Genomic DNA, 18,333 nt, shown 5'->3' on the forward strand with positions numbered 1-18,333 from the left:
CAGTCTCTCCTGGTACTTCCTCACACAAGTCTCCTTCCCAAGCTCACTTACTCTCACCACTCTCTTCGCTCCAACATTCTCTCTTCTTTTCTGAAAACCTCTACAAATCTTCATCTTCGCCTCCACAAGATAATGTTCAGACATCCCTCCAGTTGCACCTCTCAGCACATTAACATCCAAAAGTTTCTCTTTCGCGCGCCTATCAATTAACACGTAATCCAATAACGCTCTCTGGCCATCTCTCCTACTTACATACGTATACTTATGTATATCTCTCTTTTAAACCAGGTATTCCCAATCACCAGTCCTTTTTTCAGCACATAAATCTACAAACTCTTCACCATTTCCATTTACAGCACTGAACACCCCATGTACACCAATTATTCCACATTACTCAACTTTGCATTCAAATCACCCATCACTATAACCCGGTCTCGTGCACCAAAACTACTAACACACTCACTCAGCTGCTCCCAAAACACTTGCCTCTCATGATCTTTCTTCTCATGCCCTAGTGCAAATGCACCAATAATCACCCATCTCTCTCCATCAACTTTCAGTTTTACCTATATCAATCTAGAGTTTACTTTTTTACACTCTATCACATACTACCACCACTCCTGTTTCAGGAGTAGTGCTACTTCTTCCCTTGCTCTTGTCCTCTCACTAACCCCTGACTTTACTCCCAAGACATTCCCAAACCATTTATTCATTTATTTATTATACTTAATCGCCGTCTCCCGCGTTAGCGAGGTAGCGCGGGGAAACAAAAGAAAGAATGGGCCAACCACCCACATACACATGTATATACATAAACGCCTACACACATACATACATTTCAACGTATACATACATATACATACAGAGACATATACATATATACACATGTACATATTCATACTTGCTGCCTTCATCCACTCCCGTCGCCACGCCGCCACACATGAAATAGCATTCTCCCCACCTTTCACCGCGCGCGCGTGAGGTATCGCTACGAAAAGACAAAAAAGGCCACATTCGTTCACACTCAATCTCTAGCTGTCATGTGTAATGCACCGAAACCACAGCTTCCTTTCCACATCCAGGCCCCACAAAACTTTCCATGGTTTACCCAACACGCTTTACATGCCCTGGTTCAATCCATTGACAGCACGTCCACCCTGGTATACCACATTGTTCCAATTCTCTATTCCTTGCACGCCTTTCACCCTCCTGTATGTTCAGGCCCCGATCGCTCAAAATCCTTTTCACTCCATCCTTCCCCCTTCAATTTGGTTTCCTGCTTCTCCTCAGACACATATATCATCTTTGTCAGTCTTTCCTCACTCATTCTCCACATATGACCAAACCATTTCAACACACCTTCTTCTGCTCTCTCAACCACACTCTTGTTATTACCACACATCTCTCTTACCCTTTCATTACTTACTCGATCAAACCACCTCACACCACATATTGTCCTCAAACATTTCACTTCCAACACATCCATCCTCCTCCACACAACTCTATCTATAGCCCATGCCTCACAACCATATAACATTGTTGGAACCACTTTTCCTTCAAACACCCATTTTTGCTCTCCGAGATAATGTTTTCACCTTCCACACATTCTTCAACGCTCCCAGAACCTTCGCCCCCTCCCTCACCCTGTGACTCACTTCCGCTTTCATGGTTTCATTCGCTGTTAAATCCACTCCCAGATATCTAAAACACTTACCTTCCTCCAGTTTTTTCCATATATATATATATATATATATATATATATATATATATATATATATATATATATATATATATATAGTTTGAATGGAGAAAAACTGGAGGAAGTGAAGTGTTTTAGATATCTGGGAATGGATCTGGCAGCGGATGGAAACATGGAAGCGGAAGTGGATCATAGGGTGGGGGAGGGGGCGAAAATTCTGGGAGCCTTGAAGAATGTGTGGAAGTCGAGAACATTATCTCGGAAAGCAAAAATGGGTATGTTTGAAGGAATAGTGGTTCCAACAATGTTGTATGGTTGCGAGGCGTGGACTATGGATAGAGTTGTGCGCAGGAGGATGGATGTGCTGGAAATGAGATGTTTGAGGACAATGTGTGGTGTGAGGTGGTTTGATCGAGTAAGTAACGTAAGGGTAAGAGAGATGTGTGGAAATAAAAAGAGCGTGGTTGAGAGAGCAGAAGAGGGTGTTTAGAAATGGTTTGGTCACATGGAGAGAATGAGTGAGGAAAGATTGACCAAGAGGTTATATGTGTCGGAGGTGGAGGGAACGAGGAGAAGAGGGAGACCAAATTGGAGGTGGAAAGATGGAGTGTAAAAGATTTTGTGTGATCGGGGCCTGAACATGCAGGAGGGTGAAAGGAGGGCAAGGAATAGAGTGAACTGGAGCGATGTGGTATACCGGGGTTGACGTGCTGTCAGTGGATTGAATCAAGGCATGTGAAGCGTCTGGGGTAAACCATGGAAAGCTGTGTAGGTATGTATATTTGCGTGTGTGGACGTATGTATATACATGTGTATGGGGGTGGGTTGGGCCATTTCTTTCGTCTGTTTCCTTGCGCTACCTCGCAAACGCGGGAGACAGCGACAAAAAAAAAGAAAAAAAAAAAAAAAGAATATACACACACACGAATATAGTGCATATGAACGCAAAGGTCCCGTGTTCGAGTCCTTACTGCCGGAGGGCACTATGTGATTATATATGTATAAATATATATATAATATAGATTTTTTTTTTTTGCTTTGTCGCTGTCTCCCGCGTTTGCGAGGTAGCGCATGGAAACAGACGAAAGAAATGGCCCAACCCACCCCCATACACATGTATATACATACACGTCCACACACGCAAATATACATACCTACACAGCTTTCCATGGTTTACCCCAGACGCTTCACATGCCCTGGTTCAATCCACTGACAGCACGTCAACCCCGGTATACCACATCGATCCAATTCACTCTATTCCTTGCCCTCCTTTCACCCTCCTGCATGTTCAGGCCCCGATCACACAAAATCTTTTTCATTCCATCTTTCCACCTCCAATTTGGTCTCCCACTTCTCCTCGTTCCCACTACCTCCGACACATATATCCTCTTAGTCAATCTTTCCTCACTCATTCTCTCCATGTGCCCAAACCATTTCAAAACACCCTCTTCTGCTCTCTCAACCACGCTCTTTTTATTTCCACACATCTCTCTTACCCTTACGTTACTTACTCGATCAAACCACCTCACACCACACATTGTCCTCAAACATCTCATTTCCAGCACATCCACCCTCCTGCGCACAACTCTATCCATAGCCCACGCCTCGCAACCATACAAAATTATTGGAACCACTATTCCTTCAAACATACCCACTTTTGTTTTCCGAGATAATGTTCTCGACTTCCACACATTCTTCAAGGCTCCCAGGATTTTCGCCCCCTCCCCCACCCTATGATCCACTTCCGCTTCCATGGTTCCATCCGCTGCTAGATCCACTCCCAGATATCTAAAACACTTTACTTCCTCCAGTTTTTCTCCATTCAAACTTACCTCCCAATTGACTTGACCCTCAACCCTACTATACCTAATAACCTTGCTCTTATTCACATTTACTCTTAACTTTCTTCTTTCACACACTTTACCAAACTCAGTCACCAGCTTCTGCAGTTTCTCACATGAATCAGCCACCAGCGCTGTATCATCAGCGAACAACAACTGACTCACTTCCCAAGCTCTCTCATCCACAACAGACTTTATACTTGCCCCTCTTTCCAAAACTCTTGCATTCACCTCCCTAACAACCCCATCCATAAGCAAATTAAATAACCATGAAGACATCACACACCCCTGCCGCAAACCTACATTCATATATATATATATATATATATATATATATATATATATATATATATATATATATATATATATATATATATATATATATATAGGGAGGTGAATGCAAGAGTTTTGGAAAGAGGGGCAAGTATGAAGTCTGTTGGGGATGAGAGAGCTTGGGAAGTGAGTCAGTTGTTGTTCGCTGATGATACAGCGCTGGTGGCTGATTCATGTGAGAAACTGCAGAAGCTGGTGACTGAGTTTGGTAAAGTGTGTGAAAGAAGAAAGTTAAGAGTAAATGTGAATAAGAGCAAGGTTATTAGGTACAGTAGGGTTGAGGGTCAGGTCAATTGGGAGGTGAGTTTGAATGGAGAAAAACTGGAGGAAGTGAAGTGTTTTAGATATCTGGGAGTGGATCTGGCAGCGGATGGAACCATGGAAGCGGAAGTGGATCATAGGGTGGGGGAGGGGGCGAAAATTCTGGGAGCCTTGAAGAATGTGTGGAAGTCGAGAACATTATCTCGGAAAGCAAAAATGGGTATGTTTGAAGGAATAGTGGTTCCAACAATGTTGTATGGTTGCGAGGCGTGGGCTATGGATAGAGTTGTGCGTAGGAGGATGGATGTGCTGGAAATGAGATGTTTGAGGACAATGTGTGGTGTGAGGTGGTTTGATCGAGTAAGTAACGTAAGGGTAAGAGAGATGTGTGGAAATAAAAAGAGCGTGGTTGAGAGAGCAGAAGAGGGTGTTTTGAAATGGTTTGGGCACATGGAGAGAATGAGTGAGGAAAGATTGACCAAGAGGATATATGTGTCGGAGGTGGAGGGTATGAGGAGAAGAGGGAGACCAAATTGGAGGTGGAAAGATGGAGTGAAAAAGATTTTGTGTGATCGGGGCCTGAACATGCAGGAGGGTGAAAGGAGGGCAAGGAATAGAGTGAATTGGAGCGATGTGGTATACCGGGGTTGACGTGCTGTCAGTGGATTGAATCGGGGCATGTGAAGCGTCTGGGGTAAACCATGGAAAGCTGTGTAGGTATGTATATTTGCGTGTGTGGACGTATGTATATACGTATGGGGGTGGGTTGGGCCATTTCTTTCGTCTGTTTCCTTGCGCTACCTCGCAAACGCGGGAGACAGCGACAAAGAAAAAAAAAAAAAAAAAAAAAATATATATATATATATATATATATATATATATATATATATATATATATATATATAGTATCATACAATGATTCTGTATCATTTACGAGTGTAAGCTTTGAATACTTCCAAAAATTTCGGTAAAAATTAATTTACTGCTAAACTGATCGCAGCACACATGCTCATGCAGAAATTCGTCATATACTCCAATACATGTTCATTAGCTCGCTTGTTGAAATAAAAAACTTATTTCTGAAATATAGAAATAATAACTAGCTTACACGAGAAATATGGGCTCTACTATGGCTGCATATTGCTATTTCTTAGCGAATACCCTCTCACCGAAGCTTTATAGAAAATAATACGGAGTATAACTCGATACCGAATGTGAAAAAGTTTCAAAAAACTCCAAAGTAAAATTTAAAGATGGTGCGTGTTAACTGCGGATAAAACGTAGTCCATCCGCTGGACATACGAACGCTTGAATTTCCTGTCACTCTTATTGTTGGGCAACATATGAACTAACATATGTGTTAGTTCATATGTACCTTAACATGATAAAGTAACGTACAAATTAATACTAAGGGTATTGTTTCATTTGGAATGTTTGCCCAACAACATTTGTGTAGGGAAATTCTGAGAGCAGAGGGGCTAGGCTTTTCCCACCACTCTTCATATACCATCCTCGAACCCATTTCAAAAGCAGCTTTAACGTACTTGGTGAGTGTTGAAGGGCATTACCAGCATTACCAGACCTTTCTTTATCCTGTTCTACGAACGACATCCTAAATGCTCACTTGATATTATAGCTTGGTGCAGGATATCTACGAAGGATATCTGTAACGTAGGTGGTGAGGGAACCAGTCGCCCACCTTGAACCAACATAGGACAAACTGTATAATGATGATGATAATAATAATGATAATAATAATAATAATAATAATAATAATAATAATAATAATAATAACGAGCGATATATTCTCTCATTACTTCCCAACACTTTTCAATCCCTCGAAAGAAAAATAAATGCTCTTAAATGTGATATGTACTGGTGACCACTGACACACCATTGTCAGATTCAAAACCTTCCCAACCTTCCCAAAATAATGACGTTTGTATTAAAGAGAAATGTTTTACCTACGAAAGTATATTAGTTTGTTTCAACGACCAAAACTTCCTCGACAACTGCCATCGCCTGTTATATGTGACTATAACAACTCGACATATTCGCATTCAAAACATGTCGCAGGACTCAGACTTACGTACAGCTGTACTCCAATTCTATGAAAATGAGACCGATAACAGGAAGTGAATCTTATATCCAAGTAACTAGAAACTGCCTTAAGTTCTCTATGACACAACGTATTCTTAAACACCACTCTTTGTATGAGCTTTTCGTCAGTGTTCACGATTTCAAAACACGTTCCCCAAATCCCTGACTACTCCCGGATATGCGCCAGGCCCGCTTTATTTAATTTTCTTTTTAATCTAATGTAGACTTTCCCCTAAAACAACCACATTTACAACAACACCTCTTCCGTCTGCGTTCTTTTGATACAGTATGAAGCAATACCAGTGGAGTACATTTGCTCTTTTAGGCTAGAGTCATAATAGTGCCTTACATGGCTATTCCCTCAGAAACCTCAGTCGCTGTACGACGGTAGTTCAGCTGGTCTTGAGTGTGGGCGTACAGAACCCAGATGCACCATTACTATTGCCCGAAATATGTCTCAAGCACTATTATTTCAAGTGATTTACATCACCGACTGACATACAGTCCAAGTGCTGTTGACACACCGTTTCCTCTTTCTTTTGAACGTTTTTTGAAGTAATTCATGCAAGGTAGGGGAAACAAAACGAAAAAACAGCCATGAACATTTTGATTTTATCAAAACCCCTACAATGACTATAGACTAAGAGCTACAAAATGGATAACAAAGAAAGAATAGGAAGAAATTCCGTAAAGATCGAGAAGTGTCACAAGGACTACGCTCGCTGGTTGGTTAGCTGTTTGGGCTTTAGGCCAATCAACTGCCAAGGCCAATGAGGCCGTCAACGTAAGCTACATTCACCAACTGAAACATCTTTTAACACCTTCAGGTTGAAGATAATTCTAAGACACATACACTCTGACTATGCATGTGGCCTATGACGCTCGCTAAATGAGATTGCCTAAAGTCCTAGAATTGTCTTGACAACACCTGAAGAAGGCGTCAGGACGACCTAGTTTTGGTAGGATGCTGAAGCGCTCACCAAATATGAATATGTACGATATTACACGACACTGTATCAACAAAGTGGCTAAGACAAATTCGGACCTACACCTTCACAATACGGATGTGGACGTGCAATAATTCCCTACCTCGTAAAGGTGAACTCAGAAATGAGTGCCGTGAGCTCAGGGAATACGCATATAGTATGTAATCATTTACGTATATATAGTGGTTTGCCTTATGATTAATTTGGATTACTTCAGTGATTTGTGGTGTGATTTCCTAATCAAATAGGTCAATTATATTCATCTGATTGCGTATGCCAATATTTGTACGTAATCGCATACCATGAATTTATCTATAAATTCTATATCTGATTTATTTAAACACATTATACATTAGTAATGTATTAGTAAAGTATTTTAGTACATTTATTTTGCTTAAGTTAGAAGAAATAATGTAGTGGAATTTTTGTTTGAAATTATATTTTTCTTAATGTTCACACATTTATCAAGTCTTCAGAGATCGCTGGACTTTGACATTTTCATCTAATTGATTATTATCAGAGTGACCAATCAACAAAATAATATTCACAAGTTAAAATTGATTTCTATTATCTTAGTCTGGTTACTTTGATGGTTATAAACAAATGATTACTTCTTCCTAAAGCGTTAGAATTTGCTAATATTTGAACGGCCTCAAAACCTATCTCACACAAGCAAAAAAATGTAAACATTTTAAAGCTAGGGTTCAGAACATGGAATTGATATTCTTATTTGTTAATTACACCCTTCCTTCTTCCAGGACGGTGTGGGAAGCACCCTGGCACTGCCGCCTACTGCTGCTGTTGTGTACTATGACTGCTTTCCATCCCTCCGCCACGCAGGTAAGACAGTCATATATATATATATATATATATATATATATATATATATATATATATATATATATGGTGTGTGTGTGTGTGTGTGTGTGTGTGTGTGTGTGTTGGTGCTAGACCACGCTCCACCTGCTATTGGTTATCCCGCGAGTGAAAAGTCGCCCTCAGCGAGGTCGCGTCATCGGAGTGAGCGGGTAGAACTCACTTCTTAAAAGTCCCATCCTTTCCATGTTACTGACTGTGTGTGTGCGCCTATAAGGAGAGAGTGCGGGGCACATGACAAGTGTGTTCGGTGTCTTCACTGTGGGCAAGAAGGGTACTTGAATATTCTGAAACGGTGTTTAGAGGCACGGGTGATGGTCCACACAGTAACCGGGAGAGTGTACAGACTCGTGTATGTCTAGGGAGTGTGGTTTCTGACGGGTGTATGCCTGTTGGGCTGGATTTAAGACCGAGCAGAGAGAGAGTGTGCATATAACCTGTCAGTAACATTCTATTTGTTGGAGGGGCAGGCAAGCTGTGAGCAGTGCCCCCTGAAGTGTGAGGTTGGCGGTAAACTTTTTAATTTCTACTTTCTTCACTCGTCCTTTCCATATCCCCGAGCCATTTTCGCACACCCTGCTCAGCTCTCTCAGGTCAGACTGAACTTACTGCCACACCTCTCTTATGACACCGGCAATCCTCACATGATCAATCTGTTCCACACTCCGTATCCTCCTCAGGCATTTTCACTTCCATCACATCATACCCTCTTCCTTTCTTTGGCAAAATCGAGGGCCCAAGACGTGTCCATACAACATTTTCGGGACTGCTACACCTACTGTACCTTACAGACACGTTGCCTCTCCTTCTTCAGGTTCCTTGGTGCACGGAGGACTTGCTCGTGCCGTGCCCCTGAACCCCACGGTTCCTCCCACTATCACGTCCACTCCCAAGGTACCCAAGTCACTCCACTTTCTACAGCAGGTCCTCCGAATTTAAGCTTGCACTCAGGCCATCCGCTTTTTTCCCTCTGCTGTAACTTGTTACATTATTTCCTATTCACAATGACTCAGCTTCCTCTCTCTCTCTCTCTCTCTCTCTCTCTCTCTCTCTCTCTCTCTCTCTCTCTCTCTCTCTCTCAGCTCTGACACCAGTCGCCGGAGTGTCTGAAGTCTGCCATCAGAGCCGTGACATCTGCCAACAGCAACTGACTCACTTCCCAAGACCCGACTCCTCCCACTCCACGCTCTAAGACCCTTGCATTCACATCGCTCACCAACCTGACCCTATGGACAGAACAAACAGCTGTAGTTACATCACAGATTCACCTCCATGAACCACTCACAATCTCTCCTCTTACTCGACCAAACTCCATAATGTCTCGGTAGGAATTCCCCGCTACATGCAGGAGTGGGAACAAGGAGAATGGGGAGAGCAAATTGGAGATGGAAGGAGGCGTGAAAATGATTCTGAGCGGAACCAGAATATGCTGGAGGAAGAAAGGCATACATACGGGGTTCGACGTACTGTCAATGGGCTGAACCAGGGTATGTGAAGCGTCCGCGGTACACCACGGAAAGGTTTGTGGGGCCTGGATGTGGATAAGAAGCTGCGGTTTCGGTGCATTACATACGACAGCTAGAGACTGGATGTGGTCGGATGTGGCCTTTCTTCGTCTGTTCGCAGGCGACAGCTCGCTTATTTCTGACGCATCATCATCACTATTCACGAGGGCTCCTGCAAGTAAATCTACTGCTCTCTCTCTCTCTCTCTCTCTCTCTCTCTCTCTCTCTCTCTCTCTCTCTCTCTCTCTCTCTCTCTAGCTCTCTCTCTCTCTCTCTAGGACTTGCAGGCGTCATCTCCATCCAGCACCGACTGAAGCAAGCACGTAATGTATAGTCTAAGGCTCACAAAACTGATTTCGATGGTAAAGATCACGAGTGTTAAAAAAAAAAAAAAATGTTTGAAATAGCAACTCTATGCCTAGGGTTGATAAGGAACTCGCTCGTGGAACTCTTCTCCAACGCCACACTTAATCAGCAGCATCTTCTAGACCTCTTTAAAGGCAAAAATGGCTTTTTTTTTTTATGTTGGAGATAACGCCTGTCAATGAAAAACCAGGGCACTTTCGCTCCCAGCTTCATGGCACTGTACTGTACGATGTTTACATACCCCTTTACCAGGCGGGTACTGACGCCGTCGTGAAGGCCGGAACGACTACTTACGCCACCACTGAGGCCGGAACGACTACTAACGCCACCACTAAGGCCGGAACGACTACTTACGCCACCACTGAGGCCGGAACGACTACTAACGCCACCACTGAGGCCGGAACGACTACTTACGCCACCACTGAGGCCGGAACGACTACTTACGCCATCCCTAAGGCCAGAACGACTACTTACGCCACCACTAAGGCCGGAACGACTACTTACGCCACCACTAAGGCCGGAACGACTACTAACGCCACCACTGAGGCCGGAACGACTGCTTACGCCACCACTAAGGCCGGAACGACTACTTACGCCATCCCTAAGGCCAGAACGACTACTTACGCCATCCCTGAGGCCGGAACGACTACTAACGCCACCACTAAGGCAGGAACGACTACTTACGCCATCCCTAAGGCCAGAACGACTACTTACGCCATCCCTGAGGTCAGAACGACTACTTACGCCACCACTAAGGCCGGAACGACTACTTACGCCACCACTGAGGCCGGAACGACAACTACCGACCAAGGCACCATCTTAATGGGCAACGAAACAGGTAGGTGAATCATTCAGGCTGAAATGGTGAGACTAGCAGGTTTTGATTACAACAGGGTGTGACTGCTTTAGCAGGATGTGACTACAGCAGAGTGTGGCCACTTTAGTAGGTTGTGGCCATAACAGGTAGTGACTACAGGAAGCTGTGACTAAGTGGCTGTGATTATAGCGAGTTGTGAATACAGCAGGTTGTGAACACAGCAGGCCGTGACTACAACAGGTTGTGAACACAGCAGGCCGTGACTACAGCAGGTTGTGAACACAGCAGGCCGTGACTACAGCAGGTTGTGAACACAGCAGGCCGTGACTACAGCAGTTGTGAACACAGCAGGCCGTGACTACAGCAGTTGTGAACACAGCAGGCCGTGACTACAGCAGTTGTGAACACAGCAGGCCGTGACTACAACAGGTTGTGAACACAGCAGGCCGTGACTACAGCAGTTGTGAACACAGCAGGCCGTGACTACAGCAGTTGTGAACACAGCAGGCCGTGACTACAGCAGTTGTGAACACAGCAGGCCGTGACTACAACAGGTTGTGAACACAGCAGGCCGTGACTACAACAGGTTGTGAACACAGCAGGCCGTGACTACAGCAGTTGTGAACACAGCAGGCCGTGGCTACAGCAGGTTGTGAACACAGCAGGCCGTGACTACAGCAGTTGTGAACACAGCAGGCCGTGACTACAACAGGTTGTGAACACAGCAGGCCGTGACTACAGCAGGTTGTGAACACAGCAGGCCGTGACTACAGCAGTTGTGAACACAGCAGGCCGTGACTACAGCAGTTGTGAACACAGCAGGCCGTGACTACAGCAGTTGTGAACACAGCAGGCCGTGACTACAGCAGTTGTGAACACAGCAGGCCGTGACTACAGCAGTTGTGAACACAGCAGGCCGTGACTACAACAGGTTGTGAACACAGCAGGCCGTGACTACAGCAGGTTGTGAACACAGCAGGCCGTGACTACAGCAGGTTGTGAACACAGCAGACTGTGGCTACAGCAGGTTGTAAACACAGCAGGCCGTGGCTACAGCAGGTTGTGAACACAGCAGGCTGCGGCTACAGCAGGTTGTGAACACAGCAGGCTGCGGCTACAGCAGTTGTGAACACAGCAGGCCGTGGCTACAGCAGGTTGTGAACACAGCAGCCGTGACTACAACAGGTTGTGAACACAGCAGGCTGCGGCTACTGCAGGTTGTGAACACAGCAGGCCGTGACTACAGCAGGTTGTGAACACAGCAGACTGTGGCTACAGCAGGTTGTAAACACAGCAGGCCGTGGCTACAGCAGGTTGTGAACACAGCAGGCTGCGGCTACAGCAGGTTGTGAACACAGCAGACTGCGGCTACAGCAGGTTGTGAACACAGCAGGCCGTGACTACAGCAGGTTGTGAACACAGCAGGCCGTGGCTACAGCAGGTTGTGAACACAGCAGGCTGCGGCTACTGCAGGTTGTGAACACAGCAGGCCGTGACTACAGCAGGTTGTGAACATAGCAGGCCGTGACTACAGCAGGTTGTAAACACAGCAGGCTGCGGCTACAGCAGGTTGTGAACACAGCAGGCTGCGGCTACAGCAGGTTGTGAACACAGCAGGTTGTGAGTATAGTAGATTGAGATCATATCTCATGAAACAATAGATGTGCCATACGCCAGCTATATTCATATCTATAGACAATCTGTACCTTATTCGGCACCAATATTATTTCCTTACCGCATCTCTCTCTCTCTCTCTCTCTCTCTCTCTCTCTCTCTCTCTCTCTCTCTCTCTCTCATTATATATATATATATATATATATATATATATATATATATATATATATATATATATATATATATATAATATATATATATATATATATATATATATATATATATATATATATATATATATATATATATATATATATATATATATAATCATATCGCCCCAAAAAGCCACCATCACCATTAAAACCGTCACCATTACACAAGCACACAGCCGATGGAAACACCAGCGCCTACCAAGTCTTCGCCATCCGACGAAGTGGCCGCCAAACACCACCGCGCGAACGACCACATCCCCTTTCAAAACCAGTACCCTTGAAAAATAGAGAGAAAAAAAAACCCAGCGCATCACAAAGACGACAGCGTCGCCACCACGAAGCACGCATCCTCAGCCATCAAAAAAAAGAAAAAAAAAAATAGTCACACTACCCAAGGAGAGCGATGGAGGTCCTCATCTTCATCAATCTCCACCGCAAACGAAAGGGAAATATACCATCAAACAAAAGGACACCCACACCTCCCCACATTACCATCACGGTCGACAGCAAACAAACCATCGCCGTCCAAAAACAAAACAGCTGCGACTACGCCACCACACAATCGTCACCAGGACAACAACAACCAAACAAAAAAAAATCACCTAAACGACAAACAAAAGAACAGACGAGTGTTCAGTAAACAACAGGCTATCATCACCAGTTTTCCGACCAAAGGCCAAACAATTACCACCAAGCAACAGACCATCAGAAAACAACAGACACAGCGACTAACAGCAGTCAACCATCAGCAAACAACTTCGACGCAAAAAAAAGCCCATACCAAAACTTATATAAACAACGAGACCAACACCATCACTTAACGAATGACCACCTCCCTCTCCACCACCAAACAAAAGACTACCTCCCCCCTTCTCATCATCAAACAGACCACCCAAACAAAAGACCATCTCCCCTTTTTCACCACCAAACAACACACCCACAAAAACAAAAGACCACCTCCCGCCCCTCGCCGCCAAATACAACAGACCACCATCCAACCAACCACTTACAATCATCCTCACCAAACAACAGACTAAAACCCGTCAACCAACAGACCACTATCAAAAAACCACCACCAGACACCGGGGTTCGGAGCGAAGCAGCGGACGCGGTCACACGGGTTATCAGCTGGAAGGAAATACACCTTCCTGTTTTGTTCCAGGCTCTCAAAATCCACTGAGGCACACGACAATACAAGTTTACCGAGAACAGCAAAATGGAGCTTCAGCCTTCATGATTTCCAGCATAATTACTCAAACTGGATACAGCCAGCGGCATATATATATATATATATATATATATATATATATATATATATATATATATATATATATATATATATATATATATATCATAATGAACTTTCAGTAGCAAGGTGCGCTGACGCTTCGGAGAAATAGTTGACCACATACTGCTTTCCGCCATTCTATGTAACTCTCCGGGCACGGCGGTACGATTTCCTAGCAGGCCAGCAAATTCCCGCCATCCCTGAGCACGACGACGGTACGACTTCTGCGATCGACGATACGATTTTTGAGAAAGACTGTGCGACTCTCGCCATCCTTGAGCACAACAGTGCGAGCCTTGAGCACAACGGCACGGCCCTTGAGCACGACGTTACGACCCTGTCAGCATTAATGTATGAATGTGCACGACGGTAAGGAAGACACTAGCAGCGGCATGGCTTCCTATCAAGTTTCTGTCAACGAAACAATACAAAGATTCTCTCTCTCTCTCTCTCTCTCTCTCTCTCTCTCTCTCTCTCTCTCTCTCTCTCTCTCTATCTATCTATCTATCTATATATATATATATATATATATATATATATATATATATATATATATATATATATACTAGCTTAAGCCAGGTACCCATTTTATCGACCAACCCCTTGGGGGTGAATGAACAGCTAGGCTGACTTAAGACCAACTGCCACAACCCGGATTCAAACCTACGCGCTAACGACCATGGATGGTCCGTGAATGGGTCACGGTCAGGAACACTAACAGAAGTCTATAATGATGACTATATAAATATATAGTGCATTTATCCCCATTACAGGTCATCATAACACACTTGGATGGGATCATCGAAAAATTACATAAACTAACACCATGAATCACAACAGGTCGGTTACAACCCTTGAATAGGGAGATGGTCTTTGCTTCCTGGAAATAGGTATAAAAGATAAAGTCTTTCAGAGAGCATTGATGAAACTAGTGGGGGATGGAGTGTTGAATGACAGCAGATCTGAAAGGTAATAGGTACCACATCAAACAACGGGATTCAAACACATTGGAGTCAATTCATCAGCGTTTCCGAAGCGCTGCAGGAGCCTTATAGATATATAGAAGGGAAGAGTCGTATGTGGCGTGGATGTATCAGTGGGACTACTGTCTCGTCCAAAGAATTTCTCACTCCAAAGGAATAATCATTGCCCTGCTACTGAAAGTAGCGATGCAATGATTAATCCTTTATTGGAGGATTATATATGTATCAGATAATATGAGATAATATTAGGCCGTGTTTAAAACGTTAACATTACTTGCTTACCAAATACAATCCTGGAATCTATGGTCACAGAAAGTAACTCCACCTCAATAACGGTGAAGTGGTCCGCCATTCCTGGTAAGAGCTATCTGGTGACCTGGCTGGGCGAGGGAGCCATCTTCAACGACATCATCATCGCCGACAACAGCACCTTCGAGGACGAAATGACAATCAATTACACCATCAGCGACCTGACTCCCAATCTCATGTACAACGTGTGTGTTACGGAAGAGGAGGATTTCGATCTCAACTACAACTGCATCAACACTAGCACTAAGCCAGGAGGTACAATACCTTACTCACGTCTAATTTAGGGAGGGTGTAACTGCAATATTACTTATGGATAAACGGATGAAAAAATCTGTCCCTTGCTGATATAAAAAACAATATCTGAAACAATGATAAGCTACTTAAGGTTCTGGGGTAATTATAAGTTAATATATATATATATATATATATATATATATATATATATATATATATATATATATATATATATATATTGATGAATGTCGTTAACGTATGATATGAAACAGTGCCATCCGCCCCAACGAAGTTCGAAGTCAGTCAGCCATCCTTCAACAACGGGCGCGAGTCTCGCGTCTCCTACGTCACATGGCAACCCCCCAAGCACCCCAACGGCCACCTACGGAAGTATCTTCTGGAATACAGAGCGACGAAGAGACAAGCGAAAAATGTGAAAGTAAGAGCACAGTCCACTTTCTCGTACTTCTAAGGTAGCATACAAACCCATCATATTTATTTGCTGATAATCTAAACCAACTCTATTCCCGCCCGTCATATAAATTATATTTGCTGATATCTAAACCAACTATATTTCCGCCTATCATATATATATATATATATATATATATATATATATATATATATATATATATATATATATATATAAACTGCATGTCTATTCCCGTAATATTTCCATCTGCAGGCAGCAGGAGACAATGTACATGACAACAGTGTAGTGCCCGTGGTGTTCACAGGAAATATATAACTATTTTGTCATGGACTGCACTCAGATATAATCTGTTTGGCCCTAATTTTAAAAATGTCCTGAAAAAGAGTGTATCAAAGGCAATAACAGCATCTTTGCTAGTAATCTCTGGGCTTATTTATGAAAGGGTTATCATTTATCATTTAATGTACCGTTACTTATCTATATGTTGCAAAGGTCAAGTGTGTGTGTGTGTGTGTGTGTGTGTGTGTGTGTGTGTGTGTGTGTGTTGTCGGACTCCGCCCGCTCCAGGTTACACCGCGAGTGAAAAGTCACTTTGGCTAGGCTATATCAGTGAGAGAACAGTCTCATCAATGAACTTCTTACTCCAAAGTTGTTTTCCTTTCCCCGCTACTGTAGCGCAGCTTTGGGTTGCAGGATCTTATAAACCACGAAGGAAAAAATCAATAAATATTAACAGACTCACATCTTGGAAGGTAATTATTAGCTTCTATGATGTGACTCTGGTGACATTTATTGGTGTCTAAACATTTCTCCTCCGGTGAACTGTTACAATTTGCCTCTAAAGATGTGTTAAAATACACGAAAGCGCTTAAGCAAATTTTCCTGCATTGATTGATTTTCCTTCGTGGTTTAAAATTATATGGGAGGGTATTGAATGAGAGGGTGAAGGCATGTACAGAGCATCAGATTGGGGAAGAGCAGTGTGGTTTCAGAAGTGGTAGAGGATGTGTGGATCAGGTGTTTGCTTTGAAGAATGTATGTGAGAAATACTTAGAAAAGCAAATGGATTTGTATGTAGCATTTATGGATCTGGAGAAGGCATATGATAGAGTTGATAGAGATGCTCTGTGGAAGGTATTAAGAATATATGGTGTGGGAGGCAAGTTGTTAGAAGCAGTGAAAAGTTTTTATCGAGGATGTAAGGCATGTGTACGTGTAGGAAGAGAGGAAAGTGATTGGTTCTCAGTGAATGTAGGTTTGCGGCAGGGGTGTGTGATGTCTCCATGGTTGTTTAATTTGTTTATGGATGGGGTTGTTAGGGAGGTAAATGCAAGAGTTTTGGAAAGAGGGGCAAGTATGAAGTCTGTTGTGGATGAGAGAGCTTGGGAAGTGAGTCAGTTGTTGTTCGCTGATGATACGGCGCTGGTGGCTGATTCATGTGAGAAACTGCAGAAGCTGGTGACTGAGTTTGGTAAAGTGTGTGAAAGAAGAAAGTTAAGAGTAAATGTGAATAAGAGCAAGGTAATTAGGTACAGTAGGGTTGAGGGTCAAGTCAACTGGGAGGTAAGTTTGAATGGAGAAAAACTGGAGGAAGTAAAGTGTTTTAGATATCTGGGAGTGGATCTGGCAGCAGATGGAACCATGGAAGCGGAAGTAGATCATAGGGTGGGGGAGGGGGCGAAAATCCTGGGAGCCTTGAAGAATGTGTGAAAGTCGAGAACATTATCTCGGAAAGCAAAAATGGGTATGTTTGAAGGAATAGTGGTTCCAACAATATTGTATGGTTGCGAGGCGTGGACTATGGATAGAGTTGTGCGCAGGAGGGTGGATGTGCTGGAAATGAGATGTTTGAGGACAATGTGTGGTGTGAGGTGGTTTGATCGAGTAAGTAACGTAAGGGTAAGAGAGATGTGTGGAAAGAAAAAGAGCGTGGTTGAGAGAGCAGAAGAGGGTGTTTTGAAATGGTTTGGGCACATGGAGAGAATGAGTGAGGAAAGATTGACCAAGAGGATATATGTGTCGGAGGTGGAGGGAACGAGAAGTGGGAGACCAAATTGGAGGTGGAAAGATGGAGTGAAAAAGATTTTGTGTGATCGGGGCCTGAACATGCAGGAGGGTGAAAGGCGGGCAAGGAATAGAGTGAATTGGATCGATGTGGTATACCGGGGTTGACGTGCTGTCAGTGGATTGAATCAGGGCATGTGAAGCGTCTGGGGTGAACCATGGAAAGCTGTGTAGGTATGTATATTTGCGTGTGTGGACGTATGTATATACATGTGTATGGGGGTGGGTTGGGCCATTTCTTTCGTCTGTTTCCATGCGCTACCTCGCAAACGCGGGAGACAGCGACAAAGCAAAAAAAAAAAAATATATATATATATATATATATATATATATATATATATATATATATATATATATACATACAAATTTTTTTCTTTTGTTTCATACTATTCGCCATTTCCCGCATTAGCGA

General features: G+C 43.4%; 1 protein-coding gene across 1 annotated transcript in view; it reads left to right on the top strand.

The window, feature by feature from the left end:
- LOC139756823 (receptor-type tyrosine-protein phosphatase beta-like) overlaps positions 1 to 18,333 on the top strand; it is a 68,887-nt gene that overhangs the window by 6,835 nt on the left and 43,719 nt on the right. The window contains exons 2-5 of the mRNA XM_071676644.1: positions 7,979 to 8,060; positions 10,220 to 10,805; positions 15,194 to 15,445; positions 15,697 to 15,863. Coding sequence (XP_071532745.1) covers positions 15,776 to 15,863 — 88 coding nt within the window. The 5' untranslated portion in view covers positions 7,979 to 8,060; positions 10,220 to 10,805; positions 15,194 to 15,445; positions 15,697 to 15,775. The remainder of the gene's footprint in view (positions 1 to 7,978; positions 8,061 to 10,219; positions 10,806 to 15,193; positions 15,446 to 15,696; positions 15,864 to 18,333) is intronic.

Source organism: Panulirus ornatus, chromosome 23, assembly GCF_036320965.1.
Source record: "Panulirus ornatus isolate Po-2019 chromosome 23, ASM3632096v1, whole genome shotgun sequence".
NCBI lineage: Eukaryota > Metazoa > Arthropoda > Malacostraca > Decapoda > Palinuridae > Panulirus > Panulirus ornatus.